The 21,789-nt window shown below is 44.7% G+C and overlaps 1 protein-coding gene and 1 pseudogene across 2 annotated transcripts in view; both read right to left on the bottom strand.

Moving 5' to 3' along the window:
- Nucleotides 1-21,789, bottom strand: part of LOC147301864 (receptor tyrosine-protein kinase erbB-4-like) — a 367,641-nt gene that overhangs the window by 18,577 nt on the left and 327,275 nt on the right. For both annotated transcript variants that reach the window (XM_086284333.1, XM_086284335.1), the window contains exons 21-23: nt 8,483-8,644; nt 3,265-3,340; nt 2,916-3,062 (exon numbers count right to left, since the gene is read on the bottom strand). In XM_086284333.1, the coding sequence (XP_086140459.1) occupies nt 2,916-3,062; nt 3,265-3,340; nt 8,483-8,644 (385 nt within the window). The remainder of the gene's footprint in view (nt 1-2,915; nt 3,063-3,264; nt 3,341-8,482; nt 8,645-21,789) is intronic.
- On the bottom strand, nt 11,603-21,084 carry LOC147301866 (uncharacterized; annotated as a pseudogene).

The raw sequence follows: 21,789 nt of genomic DNA, 5'->3' as shown, positions 1-21,789 counted from the left end.
ATGAGTGGAACAGTAGACTAAGCTTAAATTCACTGCGCTACAAGCAGCCATAAGAATGTATTGAGATACAACACTGGTACAAAAGATTAGATAATTAAAAATAACTGAGAATCACAAGTAAAGAGGGAAAACAAGAAAGTCAGTGGGGAGGAGTGGAAGTGAGGTCATTTTTGGGGAGATTTTCAGACAACAGAAGACTGAGTGACAGAAAAGTCACTCCGACATACTTGAGTTCAGACAGGGCGGCGTGAATACCAGACTGGTGCGTGGATGGACAGCCAACTAGCCAAAGGCTGGCACAGCTCAGAGCATGGTTTGGCATACAAGTCTGGACAGTTTCCTGGAAATATGGGAGGGAGGGTCCCTCCACAGCCATGGACACCAGCAACAGGGTACAGAATTCAGCCAGGGGAACGATTGCAAGATGGGAAAGACATGGGAGAATTTGGGGAGGATGGGAGAAGGCGGATTTTTGGATGAGCTGTACTGGCTTGAGGGAGCGTTTGGGGAGATGTGGTTGTCCAGATGGAGGATGACACCAACAAGGATGTGGGCATTATCCCCAGTGAGGGCTGGGCTGTATGCTGCAGACCATAAAACAGCATCTCATCACAGTTTCATGACAACAGCTCATCTACTTTCCTTCTTTCCATATACCAGCTTTTCTTCTAGCCTTGAAATGAAGCCCCAGAGCCCAACTAACATCTCACCAGATGAATATTTAACATCTGAGCCTTATTATTAAACTACAACTCATGCGTGACACTTTAAGCCGAATTACAGTAGTGAATAAACATGGCATAAAAATAAATTTGATCATGTTCTCCACGAGGCGTGCTTTATTGGAGTGCTACTCTATAACATTGTTTCATGCTGCTATGTGTTGCTTAGACAACAACAATATTTGAATGACTGCTATAAGGAATTTGCTAAAACTTATATACTAATATATAATATGGATCTAGAGTTTTGTAACACCAAGCAGCAAACTTTGGGGCCGAGGCAGTAGCTCCTCTAATGACTACTCGAGGAAGGCTCCAAAAACAGTACAGAGCCCATAGACTTTAGAGCAGAAATAAACAGGTTTACATGCTGGTACAAAAATGCATTTGGTCTCTAAAGCTCCCTTCATTTCATTTATGACATCTTTACAGTAGGTGCCATTTCATATAACTCAGCCATTTCTATTAAGGTTTAAAAATCCGCTTTTTGTAGAGGTGAGACTACTTTGATTGTGGATGATCTTGTTTGGCATTCATTAGATTAATAGCAGCATACTGAGACATACTCCAAGGAGTTGGTTAATTTACTCCAGTAGTACAGTTTCACATCTGTTTTCAGCCTGACAAAATTTGCACATTACTCAGTATCACACAATGTGCAAAACATGCTATTGGCCAAGTTTGCTAGCTTATTAGCTTCATATGCTATAAACACCAAAAGCTTCAAAACAGCAGTCATATTAGAGTAAAAATAAGACAGCAATCTTCTTGGAAATGGAAAATAATCAATGTTGAATCAGTGACATTTATTCTGTTTTGCATTTGTTGATTGATTGCAAGGAGTTACTGTAACCACTTTTGACCACATTGCACAGCTCTCCTGGTGGGAGGCAACCTGACTCCAAATAGCTAGGGTTTAAACATAATTACCATCTAATTTATAAACACGGATAGCTTTCCAACAGGTTGCAATAAATCTGAGTCATTCTACACTCGTCTCTTTGTAGTAGGAGAATCGACCGAGCTGTTTGCCCGCTGGTTGTATTCTGGTTAAATTCCAATATAAAAGCTAGGACCTATGCCATTTAACAGTAAAATGGCTGTTTAGCAAACACGTCACTGTTTGCAGAGGACTTATTTATTTCAAACGTATTAATTTCAGGCTGGATTCTAAATTTAAGTAGTTAATGTGAATTTCTGAGTACATAGATGGCAAAAGTGAAGCAGATAGCAACAGATCACAGTTAATTGATGCAGTTGCAAACTTGACCCCATTCTGCCAGTCTTAACGCACCAAAGTCAACTCAGAGATGACCACCAACTGGGAGTGATCATAGATCTGGTCTCAATTTTTGAAAGCAAGCTTTTCAAAGGAAACAAGAGTGCAAGTCATTGCACACAGTTGCAGTAAAATTGGTCATTCCATGGTCTCCATCCACTGTTTTCCCTGATATTACTGTAGCATATCCAGTAACTGATATCATGAAGGTTTACATCTTTTATATGCTGTCTCTAGAGGATACCTACCATGATATGTGTCCAAACCCCAATAAGATCCATGGAATGATTAAGCCATCACATATAACTTTTAATATTTCTGACGCTCTTCTATCAGGAGTATCTATGTGTTAATTTCAATTCATTCTGTTCACATGTCAAATTAATCTACAAGCCTAACTTGTAGAGTGGAGAAAGCATGGTTAAATAAACTCTTTATATCTAAAAATAAAAAGTTTTGGGTTTCTGATCAGTTATGAGCTATTTTTCTAGTTTAGTAACTTCATGCTAGTTTCCAAAGAACTTGCAGCTCTCGAGAGCCAAGCAAATTTAACGCTGTTGTGTGTTTACGTGTTAATTAGTAAATATTACAGGTTCTGCTGTTATGTCATTGTCATTGCTTTTAGCTTCAGACAGTTTTATTGTAAGCTGGTGGCCTGTTGACACCAGATACATATTAAGAAAATGAAAAGCAGGGAAGGCATGTTTATTGGCAAAGCAGCAATAAACTTAAACTAAATTGTAAATGCGTAAATAGACTTTCACATGTGGTTATTATTTATAGATATGTTTATCAGAAGCAAGCTTATCTATGCCATTTCTTTTCACATGTAAAATTATACCCCGCTCATCACTTTGCTTCAGACACAGGAAGAAGTCTGACATGTGTGTGTGCGTGTGTGTGTGTGTTCTTACATTTGACCATGACCATGTAGACGTCTATGGTGCAAATTGGCGGCTGGGGCAGGCGCTCGCCTTTTTCCAGGATGTCTGGGATTTCTCGCGTGGGGATCCCATCGTAAGGCTTGCCTCCAAATGTCATCAGCTCCCAGATGGTCACTCCTGGAATGTGTTGTGCGGAAGAGGAGTAGAAAAACAAAAATATTAATAAGATAGACGGAGAAAGATGGGAAAGGTGAGGCAGAGGGACCCAGAGAACGACAGGAGACAGGGAGCGGGTGAAAATGCAAATGCAGATACACTAAACAGGATTTGAGGTCGCTGGAGCACGAGGAACATTGACGCCTACAAGAAATACACTCACCGTAGCTCCACACGTCACTCTGATGGGTGAACTTCCTGTAGTGGATGCACTCCAGAGCCATCCACTTAATGGGCATCTGAGGAGAGACATTAAAAATAAAACAACTAAAATCTGAACTATTAGCTTCTCATTCATCTGATCCATTTATACCTGAATTGCAGACAACTTTCCATTATGCTGGTTTGCTCAAAAGCAGCCATTTCTTTTACTCCAGCATTCAAAAGCTATTGGGCAATCGACAGCGCCTTCAACCATAGTTTTGCTTTGCTCAATATTACTCAAGTATTGTGATTGATTGGACTCAGAAATCATCAATAGCGAGTGCGCTTTTTAAGATGCTAAATGAGATTGTATCGGCCATTTGTCTCACTTTATCCGAGCAGCCTAAAGAGAGCGGGAAGGGGTGCGAAACAGTAATAACAGCAGATCTCTTGACATTCCCGACAAGGACGACGGCAGACGTCGCGCCAAATCCCGACCACTGTGTGATTTCCATATTGACTGGATTTTCAGCATGTCTACTGAGCAAGGCAATTATGTGTCCTTTTGCATGTGAGGTCATTTAAAATCCAGCCCCTCCCTTCGTTTGGTAGCCTGACAGACACACACACACACACACACACACACACACACACACACACACACACACACACACACACACACACACACACACACACACTCACTCATTCTTTGGGGAAATGAGCAGGAAGGGAGGAAATGAAACTGCTTCAGGTTGGAAATGTGGTATGGCACCTCCACTTTCATCTCTGTTGATTTATCTCCCACGGCACGTCTATTTTTATGGCATACGTGTAGATGTGCTGACAACAGCCCCCACCCTTCTTTCTTTTTCTTTTTTCTTCCAGGCATCAGTGAATACCAACATGGAGCCAATCACTCAGAATGGCTGAATCAAACTCGCCTGGTTTATGAAAATACTGCCCCCCCACCCCGCAACCACACTCCCACTCCCACCACCCTTTTCGTGTCCAGAGATAACTGCTCCAACTCAAGATGCAGTGGCTACCTACGGGCCTCCAACTGAATGGGTGTAGCGATGAATGAGCCAATTTAATAAAGGGAGTTGATCAGGACATTTGCATAGGAAGTCTCGAGTGGGGTGGGGAAAAAGAGAAGGCGATTCTAATTAATGCAGACTGGTTCCCCAAACAAAACAAACTGATTGGGAGCTGCGGCTACGTTATTTGTTTGCATGAAGTGCTTCTAAATTATATTGTGCTAAAGTTCACCACTGTTTTTTCTGACCAAATGTGCTCAACATAACACATTCCTTGGGGTTTTTGTTGTACGTCCATGCTACTTCAGGTGCTCATGAACCAAAAAGCGTTAATTTTTCTAAATTTGAAACTGTAATCACAGTGCTTTTGTTTTGTTTTGCTCTTGTAAAGATAACTACTTGCGTCTAAATGACTGAAATATGAAAACGACAGCCTTATTTTTCTCCCTTTTTTGGGTTGATAAACAGCAAAATTAAGCTTGGCAATTAATATCTGGCCAGATGGAGCCAACACGGTGCTGTAACCCCGCTGACGTTCCTCCTTATCTCCATCGTTACCTCTGCTGTGATTAAACAAAGCCACACTTATGATTTTGTTGTTCTCATTTACACGTGTGTCTGTTTTTGTTCCGCTAAACGGGCACAAAACAGTGATTTGATCGCGGGGTACGGATACTACCTGCTAAGTGACATGAAAAGTAATTCTCCGCTATTGCTCTGACGCCGATAAGATCATTATTTGATCTTCACAAAGTTGTCTGACAAAAGAAAAACACACTGAGATTAATCACTGCAACTCTGCCGTGTGTGTGACTGGCTGTGCTGACATTTGAAATGAGTGATGATAGAGTAACAGAGGTTGTGTCTTCTTTACTTTACAGCTATGCAGCCCCTGACTGTCTGAGCCGGCTTTTGACTGGAGTTTTCAAAGCTCTCTATGGTAACACTTTTAATTGTTCCATAGTCTGGTAGTGAGGTCCCAGGTGCCTCTTTCCAGAAGGCAGCAGGGTAAAGAGTGTGTGTGGGGTCCTCCACGATGCTGGTGGCTTTGTGGATGGAGCGGGTGCTATAAGTGTCCGCGATGGAGGGGAGAGGGGCTCCAACGATCTTCTCAGCTGCTCTCACTATCTGTTATAGGGTATTGCGAACCGATACGGTGCAGTTACCATACCAGACAGTGATGCAGCTGCTCACGATGCTCTCAATAATCCCACTTTAGAACGTGGTAAGAATAGATGGAGGGAGATGGGCTTTTCTCAGCTTCCGCAAGAAGTACAGATGCTGTAACCTTCTTGGTTATGGAGCGAGTCTTGAGGGACCAGGAGAGGTTGTCTGCCAGGTGGACAGCAAGGAATTAGGTGCTCTTGATGACCTCCAGAGATGATCCATCAATGGTAAGTGGACAGTGATCTCTCCGTGCTCTCCTGAAGTCAACAATCATCGCTTTTGTGTTATCCACATTCAGAGACAGGTTGTTAACTCTACACCAGTCCGTTAGCTGTTGCACCTCCTCTCTGTATGCTGACTCGTCGTTCTTGAGATGAGACCCATCCCAAGTAGAAGTAGAAAAACACTGAACAAGTGTGACTTGTGCCTTTCTTCTCCTCTTTAAAAAGAACATGGCAGCACGATTTAGATTTTCTCCACAATGATGTGAGAGACTGAAAATCCTTCCGTCAAGTTTTTGGTTCTACAATCTACCGAATCGTGAGGTGTCATTTTTGAAGCTCGGGGTCTTTTTTTCATATGACTGTATCTTTAAATGCTTTGCCTTATTGATTGAACAGACAAAAACCAATAAGTGACAGTCCCTAGGAAATAAGTAACTAATAAGTATTCTTTACTCATGGTGATACAGAAAAGGTAGTTAATGGTAAAGTATTCCTTATCCAACAAGGAAGTAGTAGTATGCATCTAGTATGGTGCTTCCTTCCAAAACAAAAACAGTTACTGAGTGATTAATCTGTAATCAATCAATCAATCAATCAATCAATCAATCAAAGCTTTATTCGTCACATGCAGGTTGCCCTGCAGTGAAATGGGACTAATTACTGATTTGTGCACTCAGATAATTATGATCCAATCAATATTTAAAGAATCGCACAGCTGGTTCCTTTTTAACTGTAAAGCCACTGATTGGGAGGTAATAAGGAAGCTCTCGTGAATCAACGAGCTGTCAGGTTGTTTCTGATTTGCTCCACTGTTGTCTTCTTTTAACGCTGTAAGTGCTCTAAGTGCTTGTATTTTAATATACAAGAGCTGCGCACAGATGTATTATGAAACTAATCAGGCTGTGCTAACAAGGCCAGTGTGGAGCTAGAAATAAAACTAAGGATGGAAAAAAGAAATGTAACAAATATCATCAATTCAAACACTTTAAAAACTAATTACATATAATTATATAATGAATATACAGGGAGTGCAGAATTATTAGGCAAGTTGTATTTTTGAGGAATAATTTTATTATTGAACAACAATCATGTTCTCAATGAACCCAAAAAACTCATTAATATCAAAGCTGAATGTTTTTGGAAGTAGTTTTTAGTTTGTTTTTAGTTTTAGCTATTTTAGGGGGATATCTGTGTGTGCAGGTGACTATTACTGTGCATAATTATTAGGCAACTTAACAAAAAACAAATATATACCCATTTCAATTATTTATTTTTACCAGTGACACCAATATAACATCTCCACATTCACCAATATACATTTCTGACATTCAAAAACAAAACAAAAACAAATCAGCGACCAATATAGCCACCTTTCTTTGCAAGGACACTCAAAAGCCTGCCATCCATGGATTCTGTCAGTGTTTTGATCTGTTCACCATCAACATTGCGTGCAGCAGCAACCACAGCCTCCCAGACACTGTTCAGAGAGGTGTACTGTTTTCCCTCCTTGTAAATCTCACATTTGATGATGGACCACAGGTTCTCAATGGGGTTCAGATCAGGTGAACAAGGAGGCCATGTCATTAGTTTTTCTTCTTTTATACCCTTTCTTGCCAGCCACGCTGTGGAGTACTTGGACACGTGTGATGGAGCATTGTCCTGCATGGAAATCATGTTTTTTTTGAAGGATGCAGACTTCTTCCTGTACCACTGCTTGAAGAAGGTGTCTTCCAGAAACTGGCAGTAGGACTGGGAGTTGAGCTTGACTCCATCCTCAACCCGAAAAGGCCCCACAAGCTCATCTTTGATGATACCAGCCCAAACCAGTACTCCACCTCCACCTTGCTGGCGTCTGAGTCGGACTGGAGCTCTCTGCCCTTTACCAATCCAGCCACGGGCCCATCCATCTGGCCCATCGAGACTCACTCTCATGTCATCAGTCCATAAAACCTTAGAAAAACCAGTCTTGAGATATTTCTTGGCCCAGTCTTGACGTTTCAGCTTGTGTGTCTTGTTCAGTGGTGGTCGTCTTTCAGCCTTTCTTACCTTGGCCATGTCTCTGAGTATTGCACACCTTGTGCTTTTGGGCACTCCAGTGATGTTGCAGCTCTGAAATATGGCCAAACTGGTGGCAAGTGCCATCTTGGCAGCTGCACGCTTGACTTTTCTCAGTTCATGGGCAGTTATTTTGCGCCTTGGTTTTTCCACACGCTTCTTGCGACCCTGTTGACTATTTTGAATGAAACGCTTGATTGTTCAATGATCACGCTTCAGAAGCTTTGCAGTTTTGAGACTGCTGCATCCCTCTGCAAGATATCTCACTATTTTTGACTTTTCTGAGCCTGTCAAGTCCTTCTTTTGACCCATTTTGCCAAAGGAAAGGACGTTGCCTAATAATTATGCACACCTGATATAGGGTGACAGTTGGCTGCCTCTCACTGAGCCTGGTTCTGCCGGAGGTTTCTTCCTGTTAAAAGGGAGTTTTTCCTTCCCACCATCACCAAGTGATTACTTGTAGTGGTTTGTTTGATTGTTTGGGATTTCTCTGTATTCTTGTAGGATCTTTACCTTACAATATAAAGCGCCTCGAGTCAACAGTTACTGTGATTTTGCTCAGATAAAGTGAGACAAGTTTATATAAATAAAACTGAATTGAAATGAACTGAATTTAATGTATATTATTGTGAAAAGTGTCATTTATGTACGGTTTTCCCTGTCACAAGTCTTGTAGTTTTAGTACTTTCATATCAATTGTCCCGCATGTGAAATTGCGCTGTACACACATAAAGATTAACACTCTTCCACTTACACCGACCTTTCCCCCGTCTGCATTGTATTCTTTCTCATCGCCGTCCAGCAGTCGGGCTAGGCCGAAGTCGGTGATCTTGATGTGATTGGGAGACTTTACCAGCACGTTCCGAGCTGCCAGGTCCCTGTGGACCAGCCTCCTCTCCTCCAGGTACATCATTCCCTGAGACAGAGAGAGAAAGAGTTGACTGCGAATCCTCTCATGAAGTCATTCATCATTTTAAATTTCAAGACTGAAGCAGTCTGAGATCGGTGATGTGGCAAATGTCAGCACTAACATAAAATTATTGTCATAATTGTCATTGTCATTAACTGCACATCCAAGCAGACATTTAGACTCAATCATTCATTGTTAGCACTTCTCATATACATGACTCAAAGAGATGGAGACTCCAAGTCGGCTTTTATAGCATTTCAGAGATGTCAGTTTTTTGGCGCAGACGATCTGCCTGTCAGAGTCCAAAAACAAAACTCAACATTTCTCAGTCTAAAATTTCCCAAACTGTGAGCACTCATATGACAGTGATGTCACCACAGATTTGTGGTTAGAGAACATTGAATTGTTGATATTCATGGCCACTGAGTCAATGATGACACACATTTTAAACGTAGAAGCTGTAAACGCCAGAGACCTTATAAGAAAGAGAGATGTGCTCAGTGGAAACCTTAATAGAAACATATAACAGAATCCAGTAAATGCAAAAATGGCAACAAACAGCAAATAACTAACTTAGCTGGAGTATAGTTTCACGACATTTATAACTATTTGGTGGCATCCACTGCTGTGCAAAAGTCTTGAGCTGCCTCTCATGTCTTTATATTTTGCAAGGGAATGGGAAAGAGGTGCAGTGTTTTATTGAAACATTTGAAAACGCACATGTAAATACAGTAAATAAGGCAAAAACAGAGTTTGTACAATCATAACGAGCTTGAAAGTCAATATTTGGTGTGACCACTTTTATTCTTCAGCACAGTCTGAACTCTCTTAGGCAGCTTTCTTGTCATGTCTTTAAGTCGTCTTCAGGAATAGTTCTCCAGGCTTCTTGAAGGACACTCAAAGCTCTTCTTTTGGTGTTTCTGCGTTTTGTTCTGTTCTCTGTCAATGTGATCCCACACTGCTTCAATAATGATGAGATCCGGGCTCTGGGGAGGCCAATCCGAGACTGATGTGGTTGCCTGTGTTCCACAGTTTCCTTAGATAGTCAGGTCTGGACTCAAAATGAGTGAAAAAGCAGCCAATGTCCAAAGAAAAACTTTGATACCCTACAAAAATTACAAGAAAGCTGTTTTGAAGCAGCAAAACATAAAGAAACGAGGGGTCGCTCAAGATATTTCTATCTTCTCGTTTTGATAGTAACGAATATGTGAATAAAAGATGAATGCATGGAGTTTTTCATTATGAATGGTGTGACGTCAGCAATACTGATTGACCTCTTAATGAAGTCATAGAGTTGTTTAATGGCGAGCATGCGTAGAAGAAGTGTGACCTGAAAAAGCTTCAAAAGCCAATTTTTTCAGGAAGAATACCCATTTTTAAAAGTTATTTCTGTCACATTAGACTGGTGGCTTTATACAGTTTTTATGCCCCGATGATAACAGAAAAGCTCTTTCCATATTCATTTTGACAGTGGATTTAAAATAAGAGCCCCGAAGCACTACCGAAATGACTGCCAGGTGGAGAAACTTCCTTCTAGAAGCTCTTTGACATTCACAATATATTGTTAAAAAAACAAAAACAGGTGCTGGCTTTGTACCGAAGTGTGCAACATCAGTACCTACGTCTTGTAACGCGTCCAAGTCAAATGCAATCTTGTTCACTCATAACTGACACGTCGCCTTGGTGTCCTCAGTAATTGGGGCCATTTTCAAGATGGCTGGGCAGGGAGAACAATGGATGCCCTGCTGATTTGTTAACGTTGATTATGAACACCTGATGAGCAAAGCGAGTAAGGGGAAAAACAACAAAGCTTAGACTGGAGACAACTTTGCTTTGCGGCCCTAATTTGTTGCTCAATGGGCTGGACGGAGCAGCGGCTCTTTGACAGTCGCACAAAAACCCATTTGTGGCTGTGCAAGCGCACGCATGGACACACGTGAAGTCAAGCAGAGAATGCCAGACACACGCAAACAGGCACGTCTTATCATGCATGTGTGAGCACAAACACTCACTCTTCTCCTGTCTTGTGCAGTCATATCTGAAGAAAACTGCCAGATGAACAGGTAGACGGGCGAGGCTGGGCCAGCTGAAGCATTATTACTCTGGATGTTAAACAAGTGGATGCCATTTTGCAGGCGGATCAATGAAAACACCTTGGTGGTCATTATGGTCAGCGCACAATGAGGAATTCAAACCACGGCTCACGCATCCACTGGTGCGAGAGAATCATTGCCCATTTGAAATGCTTACTATGAAAATACAGTATATGCCTGTGTGTTCGTGGACACGCGGGCACATATCGAGGAACACTGTGTTGAAATGTTCACCGTGGCGAGCCGCCGCACGCCTCCTCCTCCCAGACGAATGTGAGGATAAATCGATCGCTCCAACGTCTGGCTCGCTGGTAGCTGAGTCCTCATCCATCATCCGCTGGTCTCGGGGAGACAGATGTGTAGAAACACATATGCACACGCACTCACACTGACAGTGACCACCCAGAGACCACCACCTACACGCAAAAGCAAGTGATATTTCACCACGGTGCCCAGCTCCTCGTGAAACGCATCCATCGGCCAGTTTGCATGTCTCTCACCGTTATCTCCCAGTTCAGGACACTTCCTACTTGTATTTCCTGTCTCCCTTTTTCTACATCTGTGGCTTTCCTCTCTAATATGAAGACAATGTGTCCTGACTAGGCAATGAGCACCCCTCTTTTACTGAAAGTGTATTTAAAATAGATTACTTCGGGGGGGTCGGGCAGGCGATCAATAACAATGCTGATTACAATAAGCCAGAAGACGACCGACTTCGGGCGTATTTATCCCGCCTGTTGACGTCGAGAGAAATTAGGAATCAATGGCCCACACAGTCCATTAATACACTTCGACTTAAAGTGACAGGGCAATGAGGGGAGGCCATCGCACTGACGGGGAACGTAGAGCAGCTCAAGGAGCCAATTAATTTTCAGCCACCCTGGGCAATAAACAGCAGCGTCCCGGGGGGAGGGACGTTGGGGGCAGCCAGCGTTTCAGGTCGAGAGGGTCCGTCTGCCAGTGCACAGTTTAAGACTTTCAATCAAGACCCGAGTCATGGAGCATAATAAAGAAATAAAAGGGTGATTAGATCATTAGAGATGATTGAAAATCACGTGGATTACGTGATTTTTTTTGGTATTGAGAGAACAGCGTGTCATGGTTGGCTGTGTGGCAGGCATGCAAGCAGGAGTGGTGGATCCAAAATGCAGGACTCAGACACAGAAGTTCAACTTAAAGCGCAGCTTTATTGCTGGAAACCCTCTTACTAACTAAAGGCATCAAAAGACAAACAAAAACGCTGGTGGACTAAAACACTGAAGCAGAAAACACTGAACTGGAAACAAAACACTGGTAACACGGAGGCAAAACACACACAGCTTGTTGAGGGTACGACGCAACACTGACTCAGAGAAACACAGGGACTAAATACACTGGGAAGTAACGAGGAGAATGAGACACAGAAGGAGAGCACAGCTGGGGGAAATTAGAACTGACGAGACAAGCAAAGCAGGACACATTCACATAAGACACGGACCTTCAAAGTAAAACAGGAAGGATCACACAGAGACGCGAACTTGACACAGTGGAGACAGCAACTAAGAAACACAGACATAAACCATAAGGCAGAGGACTCTAAGAACCGAGAGACACAGAGGGGAAATCAAACATGCGAAACAAAAACACCAAAGCACAAGAAAGCCCCAAAACAAAACACGAGCCCAGAAAAAAGAACAATGCAGGGGGCTGGCCAGGGGGCCGACAGCACAGGAGTCCAAACAGGTCAGGGGGCCGGCTGTGCGGAAGCCAACGGCGGCGACGAAGGAGACGACGGAGCAGTGCAGGGGGCCGACCGCGCGGAAGGCAGCGGCGGCGACGAAGGAGACGACGGAGCAGTGCAGGGGGCCGGCCGCGCGGAAGGCAGCGGCGGCGCCCCAGTGTCAAGCGTACTGGCTGAGGCCCGGTGGGCACAGGACCAGGCGGGGCAGGACCAGGCGGGGCAGGACCAGGCGAAGCACAGGCAGAAGCTGGACCAGGCGTGGATGAAGACACGGAGGCTGGGCCTGGCGAGGCCGAAGGCTCTGATGAGGCTGGGCCTGGCGAGGCCGAAGGCTCTGATGAGGCTGGACCAGGCGAAGCACAGGCTGAAGCCAGACCAGGCGAGGACGAAGACGAAGACTCGGATGAAGCCGGACCAGGCGAGGACGAAGACGAAGACTCGGATGAAGCTGGACCAGGCGACGACGAGGCGGCCGCAGGTGGCGGCTGGACAGGCTCCTCGGGCCCTCCAGCTGACGTGGCGTGAGGCTGAACGGGCCCCTCGGACCCTCCAGCGGAGACAGGAGGCTGAACGGGCCCCTCGGACCCTCCAGCCGACGAGGCATGAGGCTGGTGTGGTTCTCCGGAACCACCAGCTGACGAGGAGGGCTGCTGGACGGGCTCCTCGGGCCCCCCAGCTGAAACAGGAGACAAAGGCCGGAGCGGTCCCTTGGACCCTCCAGCGGAAACAGGAAACAAAGGCCGGAGCGGTCCCTCGGACCCTCCAGCGGAGACACGAGACGAAGGCTGGACGGGCCCCTTGGACCCTCCAGCAGAAGCCATCACAAAGCCAGCAGGCATGGAGTCCACTGGCAGACATGAAGGAAATGGGTGCTGTGCTGAGCACTGGCCCTGCTCAGACAGCACTGACACGGGGCACTTCCCAGGTGGCTGCTTAAACTCCAGGGGTCCAGCATCAGCTGAGGACTGGGACCTAGCCTCTGGGGAAGCCCTGGAGCGGCAAACAGTGCCAATGGCGGCTGAACCATGAAAAGCACCTTGAGTAGGACTTAGGCTTTCTCCCTGCATGGAGTGAACGAGTGGAACCGGTAATGCTGGAGCCAGAGCTACTGGGGCCTGCGCTACAGGCGGCACTGGAGCTACTGGGGCCTGCGCTACAGGCGGCACTGGAGCTACTGGGGCCTGCGCTACAGGCGGCACTGGAGCTACTGGGGCCTGCGCTACAGGCGGCACTGGAGCTACTGGGGCCTGCGCTACAGGCGGCACTGGAGCTACTGGGGCCTGCGCTACAGGCGGCACTGGAGCTACTGGGGCCTGCGCTACAGGCGGCACTGGAGCTACTGGGGCCTGCGCTACAGGCGGCACTGGAGCTACTGGGGCCTGCGCTACAGGCGGCACTGGAGCTACTGGGGCCTGCGCTACAGGCGGCACTGGAGCTACTGGGGCCTGCGCTACAGGCGGCACTGGAGCTACTGGGGCCTGCGCTACAGGCGGCACTGGAGCTACTGGGGCCTGCGCTACAGGCGGCACTGGAGCTACTGGGGCCTGCGCTACAGGCGGCACTGGAGCTACTGCGGCCTGCGCTACGAGTGGCTGCGGGGGAGCTAACTGGGCTGAGAGTGGCTGCGGGGGAGCTAACTGGGCTGAGAGTGGCTGCGGGGGAGCTAACTGGGCTGAGAGTGGCTGCGGGGGAGCTAACTGGGCTGAGAGTGGCTGCGGGGGAGCTAACTGGGCTGAGAGTGGCTGCGGGGGAGCTAACTGGGCTGAGAGTGGCTGCGGGGGAGCTAACTGGGCTGAGAGTGGCTGCGGGGGAGCTAACTGGGCTGAGAGTGGCTGCGGGGGAGCTAACTGGGCTGAGAGTGGCTGCGGGGGAGCTAACTGGGCTGAGAGTGGCTGCGGGGGAGCTAACTGGGCTGAGAGTGGCTGCGGGGGAGCTAACTGGGCTGAGAGTGGCTGCTGAGCAGGCGACACTGGGAGCTGAACTGCTGGAGACACAGGTGACACTGGTGTACTGGGGTGAAGGCAACGAGGATGCAGTCCCTCTCTTAAGGGAGGATGGAATGATTTAGTGATAAAGCTTGATGGGAACAGATGCTGATGCTGAGAATACCAGGCAGCGAGGGCTTCCAGGAGGGTAGCTGACTCTACCTTGCCTGGACCGCCCATGCCAAACAGTTCGAAGCAAATCCTGGCTCTCAGCGCTGTTATTAATTGTTTTAATCCGTTAATGTCCAAAAAACCAGCTGTGCAGAGGGTGGAAGACAAAAAGTTGTCGAAAAAGACCACCTGAAGGAGTCTCTTGGGGGTGTCCTCAGCGTGGATTACCTCCCGGCAGTAATTCCACAACTGCGCGAGATACTGAGACCGTGAGTCCGCAGGATCCATTTGATGGTTGCGTCGTTCTGTCATGGTTGGCTGTGTGGCAGGCGTGCAAGCAGGAGTGGTGGATCCAAAATGCAGGACTCAGACACAGAAGTTCAACTTAAAGCGCAGCTTTATTGCTGGAAACCCTCTTACTAACTAAAGGCATCAAAAGACAAACAAAAACGCTGGTGGACTAAAACACTGAAGCAGAAAACACTGAACTGGAACTGGAAACAAAACACTGGTAACACGGAGGCAAAACACACACAGCTTGTTGAGGGTACGACGCAACACTGACTCAGAGAAACACAGGGACTAAATACACTGGGAAGTAACGAGGAGAATGAGACACAGAAGGAGAGCACAGCTGGGGGAAATTAGAACTGACGAGACAAGCAAAGCAGGACACATTCACATAAGACACGGACCTTCAAAGTAAAACAGGAAGGATCACACAGAGACGCGAACTTGACACAGTGGAGACAGCAACTAAGAAACACAGAGACATAAACCATAAGGCAGAGGACTCTAAGAACCGAGAGACACAGAGGGGAAATCAAACATGCAGACACAGACTTATACAGAACAGAGGGGACATAGAGAAACATGAAGGGCAAGGGATCGAAACTAGAAACTCACACCAAGTACAATAATACAAAAATCACAAAGAACTAAAACGCTGGGTCAGGAGACCCAGGACCCTGACACAGCGGTCTTTTCATGCTCCCTGAACTGTACACGGTGAAGATGGTTCCTGTGACCTCTTGAAGAACTTGTTTGGTTTAATACATCATTTAACAAAGGTGCTTACTGCACAACTGGTAAGCCAGACAATTAAGCATTGATACCATCACAACTAGTCACCAGAAATACCAGATGAACTAATTATTCATAATTATTCATATAGTCTTAAGATCTAACACAATCTTGTGATTTTTAAATCACGAATGAACTTTGATTAACCCCAGTTGATTACTGTTGAATTAAGAAATCACTTAATAAGAACCCGTTTGACATTCTCAAAAAGTACAACATCATGCCACAAGAAACAGCAGAGAAACAATTTCACTGAGGTCGATCAGTCTTGAAAGTGTTAAAAAAAATTCTTAGGGACTCCAGTGAACCACGATCAGAGCCGTTATCCACACATGGAGAAAACTTCTCAGGAGTGACAGGAAGCTAGCATTTATCCACTCAACTAGAATAGCACATAACCATGTTCAGTTAACCTGAAACACATTAAATGCTAACAATGCTAAAGTTAGTGCCACTTGACATTCTGTTGAAGAGTCACACTTTGGTGCTGGTTTATCTCGCTGGCAACTAATACGCTGTAAGCTCAATGCAGCAGCTTGGGTTTGAATCTGCCTTGAAGTCATCTTTTCTTTTTCTCTCCACTTTCCTATTGCAGTAAAGGCTAAAATGCCACACTTGGAGCTACATTTAAAATATGATTGCTTTTAAATGGCTATTAAATACACAAGCAATATTCAGACCAGCAATTTTTTACCATAGTCATTAAACTGCTGTTTGTTGAGAGTTTTCTGGGTGTCTTTGGACTTTTGGATGATCAGTCTGATTATTAGTTGGCTTTGGGTCCCGCATCTTAAGAAGTTGGATTTAAGGTGAATGATAACAATAACATTTAACATAAACTCTACAATAAGCAAAACTGAAGAAATTACAAAATGAGTTCGGTGTTTGATTTCTGTGGTTTGGTTCAGTCGTTCCCTGAGCTTAAACAAGCTGATGTGAGATGTAACGGGCAGGTCAAGCAGTGTGGTAGGCGGCTTTAGCTGAACTGCAAGGAAAAGGGCGTATAGAGCTTGGCAGCACTGCAGGATTTCACTGCCTTAAATCCCTTAAAAGAGTTTGCAACACTTCCTGCACATAATACATCTCGCCTTATGTGGTACCAGCCTCAGCTGTGCCTCAGAAACTGCCTGTTTTCATTGAAATTGTCGATCCCCCACATCGTTTGCTTTGAACATCTCCTCAGAGCAAAGTAGTTTGGTTCTTCTATAAATGTGAGGGAAGATGATATGAATTCTTTTCAGATTTTAACTGACAGATTACATCAGAAAACATTTGTGTCTCCTAGCATTTTTAAGGTTTGTGGAAGCCCATTTTAATACCAATTAAAGCCTAATATTTATAACTATTTCAGGATCTGCAGGAACCCCAGAACAGCTTGAAGAAACAGCAGATGAGTAAAGTACCTGTCTATGTGCCCAAAAGGCAAAATCGCTTTGTTCTCTCTCTGTCAGCCATTATTTTTCTGTGGCAAAAAGCAAAGCTGTCGGCGTCAGAAGAAGAGCTACATTTGGCACCATGCGTCACTCCAAACCTCCCACCGGGCCGATGCACTCAAAGTTCAAAGTAAATGTTTACGGCTGACCTTTGAAGGAAAGATGATGATGCTCAGGCTGATGTAGATAAATAGAGAGAAGATGCAGTTTGCCTGTGAGTTTTCTAACAAGTAACGAATGACATGCTACACCTCCCAATATGTAACTTTATCAGTTTTTGATATAAGTAAAGGTAAAAAAGGGCTCTTGTGGACTAAGTGCATTTTAAAGTCAGTTTTATCATGAGAACCGATAATGAAGTTGAAAAAAATATAAGGTGGTGGTGAGCATGCAAACATTTCAAGGACATTTGGAAACATTCACTCATATGTTGGATGTAGAATGACCCCAAGTTACTGAAGCTAAATGAAAAAAGGAGCTGAAATACAAATACAGTGATTCACACTGAAGCTAGAAGAGGGACAGACGTGAATCCTCTGTATTTGCTCATCTCATTTCATTTAAATGGCAAGTCAGCTTTCTCATTGTGTAACACAATTTCGCTGTTAATGTTGACACTGGGGCACAACTGGATGAATGGTCACTGTGAACAGCAGCAGCTCATTTGAATACGTCTGTCCAATTCAGGCAAAGCCACAGTTTCCGGACAACATGTGCTTGAACCGTATATGAAAGGTCCCGCTGAGCATGTTCACTGCAGCTTTCCCCCGCCTCCCAGCAGCAAGGTTAAGGGCCTAACATCCTTGCTGCTAATCCCAGATGACACCGGGGGTATGTTTGAAGCCCTCTGAGCATGAAGTGCTGCTATAGCAGTTTGAAATAATTTTACTTTTTTTTTTGTCTGCCAAAAACATTTACTCTGTGTAACTTTTCAATAGCTGTTTTGCAAAGACCTTTGTAAAAGTCAGGATGTGCTTTGGGACGTTGGCATGGTCAGCCGTGGTCTACTGTCTGTGCATACACTGGCAAAACACCAGTTATTAATGCACTATATATATCCAAGTCATACACAACTACTTTTTTTTGACTGCAGATGAAAAAAGTAAGCGAGTATGACTCTTTAAAAATTACAAAAATGGTGTAAAAGAAAAAAAAATCACATATGATTTGATTGGCTGGCGGGTATTCAGCTGTTCAAATGCTACCAGTTGATGACACACAGCTCTATGAAGGTATTAAACACTGTCCATTTTATTGGTTCCTCTGCACACGTAAACTCAGGCAACGAACTATGTGGACTCACAGGCCACTTTATTAGAAAATGACACCTGTTCAACTGCGCATTGATTCAAATATTTAGTCAGCCAATCACACGGCAGCAGTTTATTGCATTTATGCTTTTGAATGCATGTTGAACCTCGAAGCAGATGAACTACAGCAGCAGAGGACCACACTGGGTGGCACTCCTGTCAGCTAAGAAAAGGAAACTGAGGCTATGATTCACACAGATTTACCAAAATTGGGTCGATCCTACCTTGTATCAAGTGTATCAAGTACCAGTGCTGTGTTAGCAATATAATGTAGTTCTTTATCTCCTAGATGCAGTTTGCATTTCCCCCTTTTTTCGTGCTCTTGTTCTTTAAATCAATATAAATAAAAATAACATCCATATCGCCAGACATGAAAAGCTGCACACTGCTCTGCTATTTTTCTCCTCCCTGCATAGGAACCCAAAACTCAGCCTGTCCTCCCATCGCGCAGATAACTGAGGAACCTCACCGAACACTCCTTAAGAGGCTTTAGGAAATAGAAAAAAAACACCCTCAATGTATTTCTCATGTACTAATATGGAAACATGGTGGATTGTGATGTAAAGTTGAGGATTTTAACAGGGAAGTCTGTGGGGCCTGACTTGTTCTTGGCACTTCCACATTGTCTTTCAGCTTTGTACAGTATGTTAGACCTTGAGGTGCCAGTGGGTCTTATGGAGTAGCTGTAAATGTAAATGCCAATGATCATGGACTGATTCTTACATAGCACTTTTCTACTCTCCCGGAGCACCCAAAGCACTTTATACAACATTCTTCATTCACACAAGCACTTTTTTTCCTACGCAGAAGTGCATAGGAAACATTCACACATTAACATTTACACACATTCATGCTCTGATGGATGCATCGGAGAGCAACACGGGGTTAGTATCTTGCCCAAGGCAGGTAGACGGCCTACTATACCTGGTGAACTAATGTTAACATGATTGCCTGTAGCTAACCCACAGAAACGGTACAAATGCCTCATGTTGCTTCACCCATCAACTCTTAAAGCCACGACCTAAACTCACTCATATCACTACGTTTGAGTTCACCGCAGCTTTATCAGAGCTGGATGTGTCGGCTGAAAGGTGACGAGTAATTGCGGCACAAAAGCTGTGTAATTAACAACTTTAAACAGTGTTTAGTCAGCTATTTAAACTTTGCTTTAGCTATTCTAATGTCACTTAATAGACTCGGCAGAGGAATGCTTCTTCTTGTCATAGCTGTCTTTACCTCTGACTCATCCTTTTTATGTTTCCACTTACTGAGTGAGCTGCGTTGGAATAAAATATGCAGACCTTTTCTCATATTTTACACCACTTGCTTCAGTTTTTGTTCTATATAGAGAAGAAAAAGGTCAGAAATCTGAACTAATATGCAAGATAGAAGGGAATGAATGTTTCCTTGTTGTTTTGTTAAGTGTTCGTTAAATAGCTTGTGAAAGCAGAGGGATTTATTGTGAATAGTTTATCCTTTTTCTGACCTGGTGTAGGGCTAGCAAGTGGGATAAAATCTCATTTTTAAACAGCACCGAAGGTCTTTTTCATCTCCGCGGGCTCCTGAATTGCTTACAGGGGCTAAAAGTCTTCCAAAGCACGCAACAGACGAGGTCACGGCTGGTCGGCAACCCATTAGCACCTCCTATCTAACAGGAAGAAAAGAAGAAGGAAGATCTGAGTCTTCGGTAATGTAGAAAAACAAGCGCATGAAAAAAAAAGGGAGTGGAGTGGAGGAGTAACTGCAGGGAGCGGTGCACCTCAGCAGTGGTGCTGCAGAATAACAGATGCTGGGCATAAAGGAGAGCAGCTGGAAGGTAAGAGGAGAAAGAGGAGGATGGACACGGTGGACTACAACAGGTAATATCCAAGTCAAGTCAGCAGATCCAGTTTTTGCTGAATTATTACCAATGTGCGGCAGTTTCAATGGGGACTCTCAGCAGTTAAATAGCTTTAATGATCCAATTCTCAGGTAGAAACACGTGCACCGACTCCCTGGACTTCACTTTATTTGGGAATTCATGTTAAGAAAGGCTAAAAGAAAAAATTCCAAGGAACCAAAAGGTGATGTGTCTGTTTCCAGAGGGAGTGATAAGAGCACCGCATGTGGTGCACCCCCCTTCCACCACCACCCATCTCCCACCCAGAAAAAAATGAAAAAAAAAAAAAATCCAGCCGCCCCACAGAAAGGGTGAGGAGGCAGCAACAATATGAGCAATATGGAACTGTCCACACGCCGGGAACTGGGACCAGTGCGATAAGGAGCATGCACAATGGCTCCGCTCAGGTGGCGCAGGTGGTCGTCTGTCATGCGCTGTGTGCTGAGCTGGAGATAGAATGGAAGGCCTTCCCACAGAGCTGGCAGTCTCCAAAGCATGTGTGTGAAAAAGACCTCGCTGTGCGCTTGTGTGGGAGCGAGGGAAAATAGACGGGAGTGAGAGTGAGCCAGTCTCTTCAATTGAGAGCGCATAACAAATTCAAATTTTATTCTGAAATGCTGTTACAGAAAGTGGAGTCAAATTTGTTCCCCAAAGAAGAGATTATATGCGTAAAAAGTAGCATTCTGTTTGAATTACCCTCGCACCATCGCCGGATGGTTTGGATGGCTAATGAACGATGCAGGTGAATGTGGCATAGCGGGACATATGTAACGACGGCTAAGCGGCGGCGCAGCACGCCGGGTGTGGGCCCATTTACTCCGCATTCAGCCATTCTGGTTTCACAAAGCAGGAGAAACTGTAGCTATCTATCAAGCAGAGCTGCTGATCTGTGCGTCTGTGTGCACAAAGGGTATGGTGGCACTGGGGTGCAAAACATGACAACTAAAGACAAAGAGTAACATTTCTAGATTGGCAGCATCTTTGCAATGGTCCTGGGCTTTTGTGTTGCAATGATACGCTTTAGTTCTGTTGTATTATACGATTTCAGGTTCCTCTTTTGTAACTTTCTGTTTGGATTGCTTTGCTTTTGATTGTCTTAAGGTTGTAACTCCAGCTTCTTATATTTTTTTGTTTTAGCTTTGACTCTTCATGGCGCAGATTCAACCAGGTGCTGGAAACACTCCTCAGAGATCTTGGTCCATGTTGACATGACAGTGTCAAACAGTACAGTGAACTCATTGTTATGTTCAAGAAACCAGTTTAAGATGATTTCAGCTTTGTGACATGTGTGCTGACCTGCTAGAAATAGCCATCAGAAGATGGTTCATTGTGGTCATAAAGGGATGGACATGGTCAGCAACAATACTCAATACTAAGTGGGCTATGGTGTTTAAACGATACTCAGTTGGCGCTCAAGGGCCCAAAGTGTGCCAAGAAACCCTCCTCCACACCATTAAACTACCAGCAGACTGAACCATTGATACAAAACAGGATGGATCCATGTTTTCATGCTGATTATGCTAAATCTCAACCCAGC

This window comes from Aulonocara sp. 'chitande type north' Nkhata Bay, linkage group LG23, assembly GCF_057382095.1.
Source record: "Aulonocara sp. 'chitande type north' Nkhata Bay isolate Kocher_YH1m ecotype deep benthic linkage group LG23, A_spYH_male_GT1.1, whole genome shotgun sequence".
Taxonomy (NCBI): Eukaryota; Metazoa; Chordata; class Actinopteri; order Cichliformes; family Cichlidae; genus Aulonocara; species Aulonocara sp. 'chitande type north' Nkhata Bay.
This window is presented reverse-complemented; position numbering and strand designations above follow the sequence as displayed.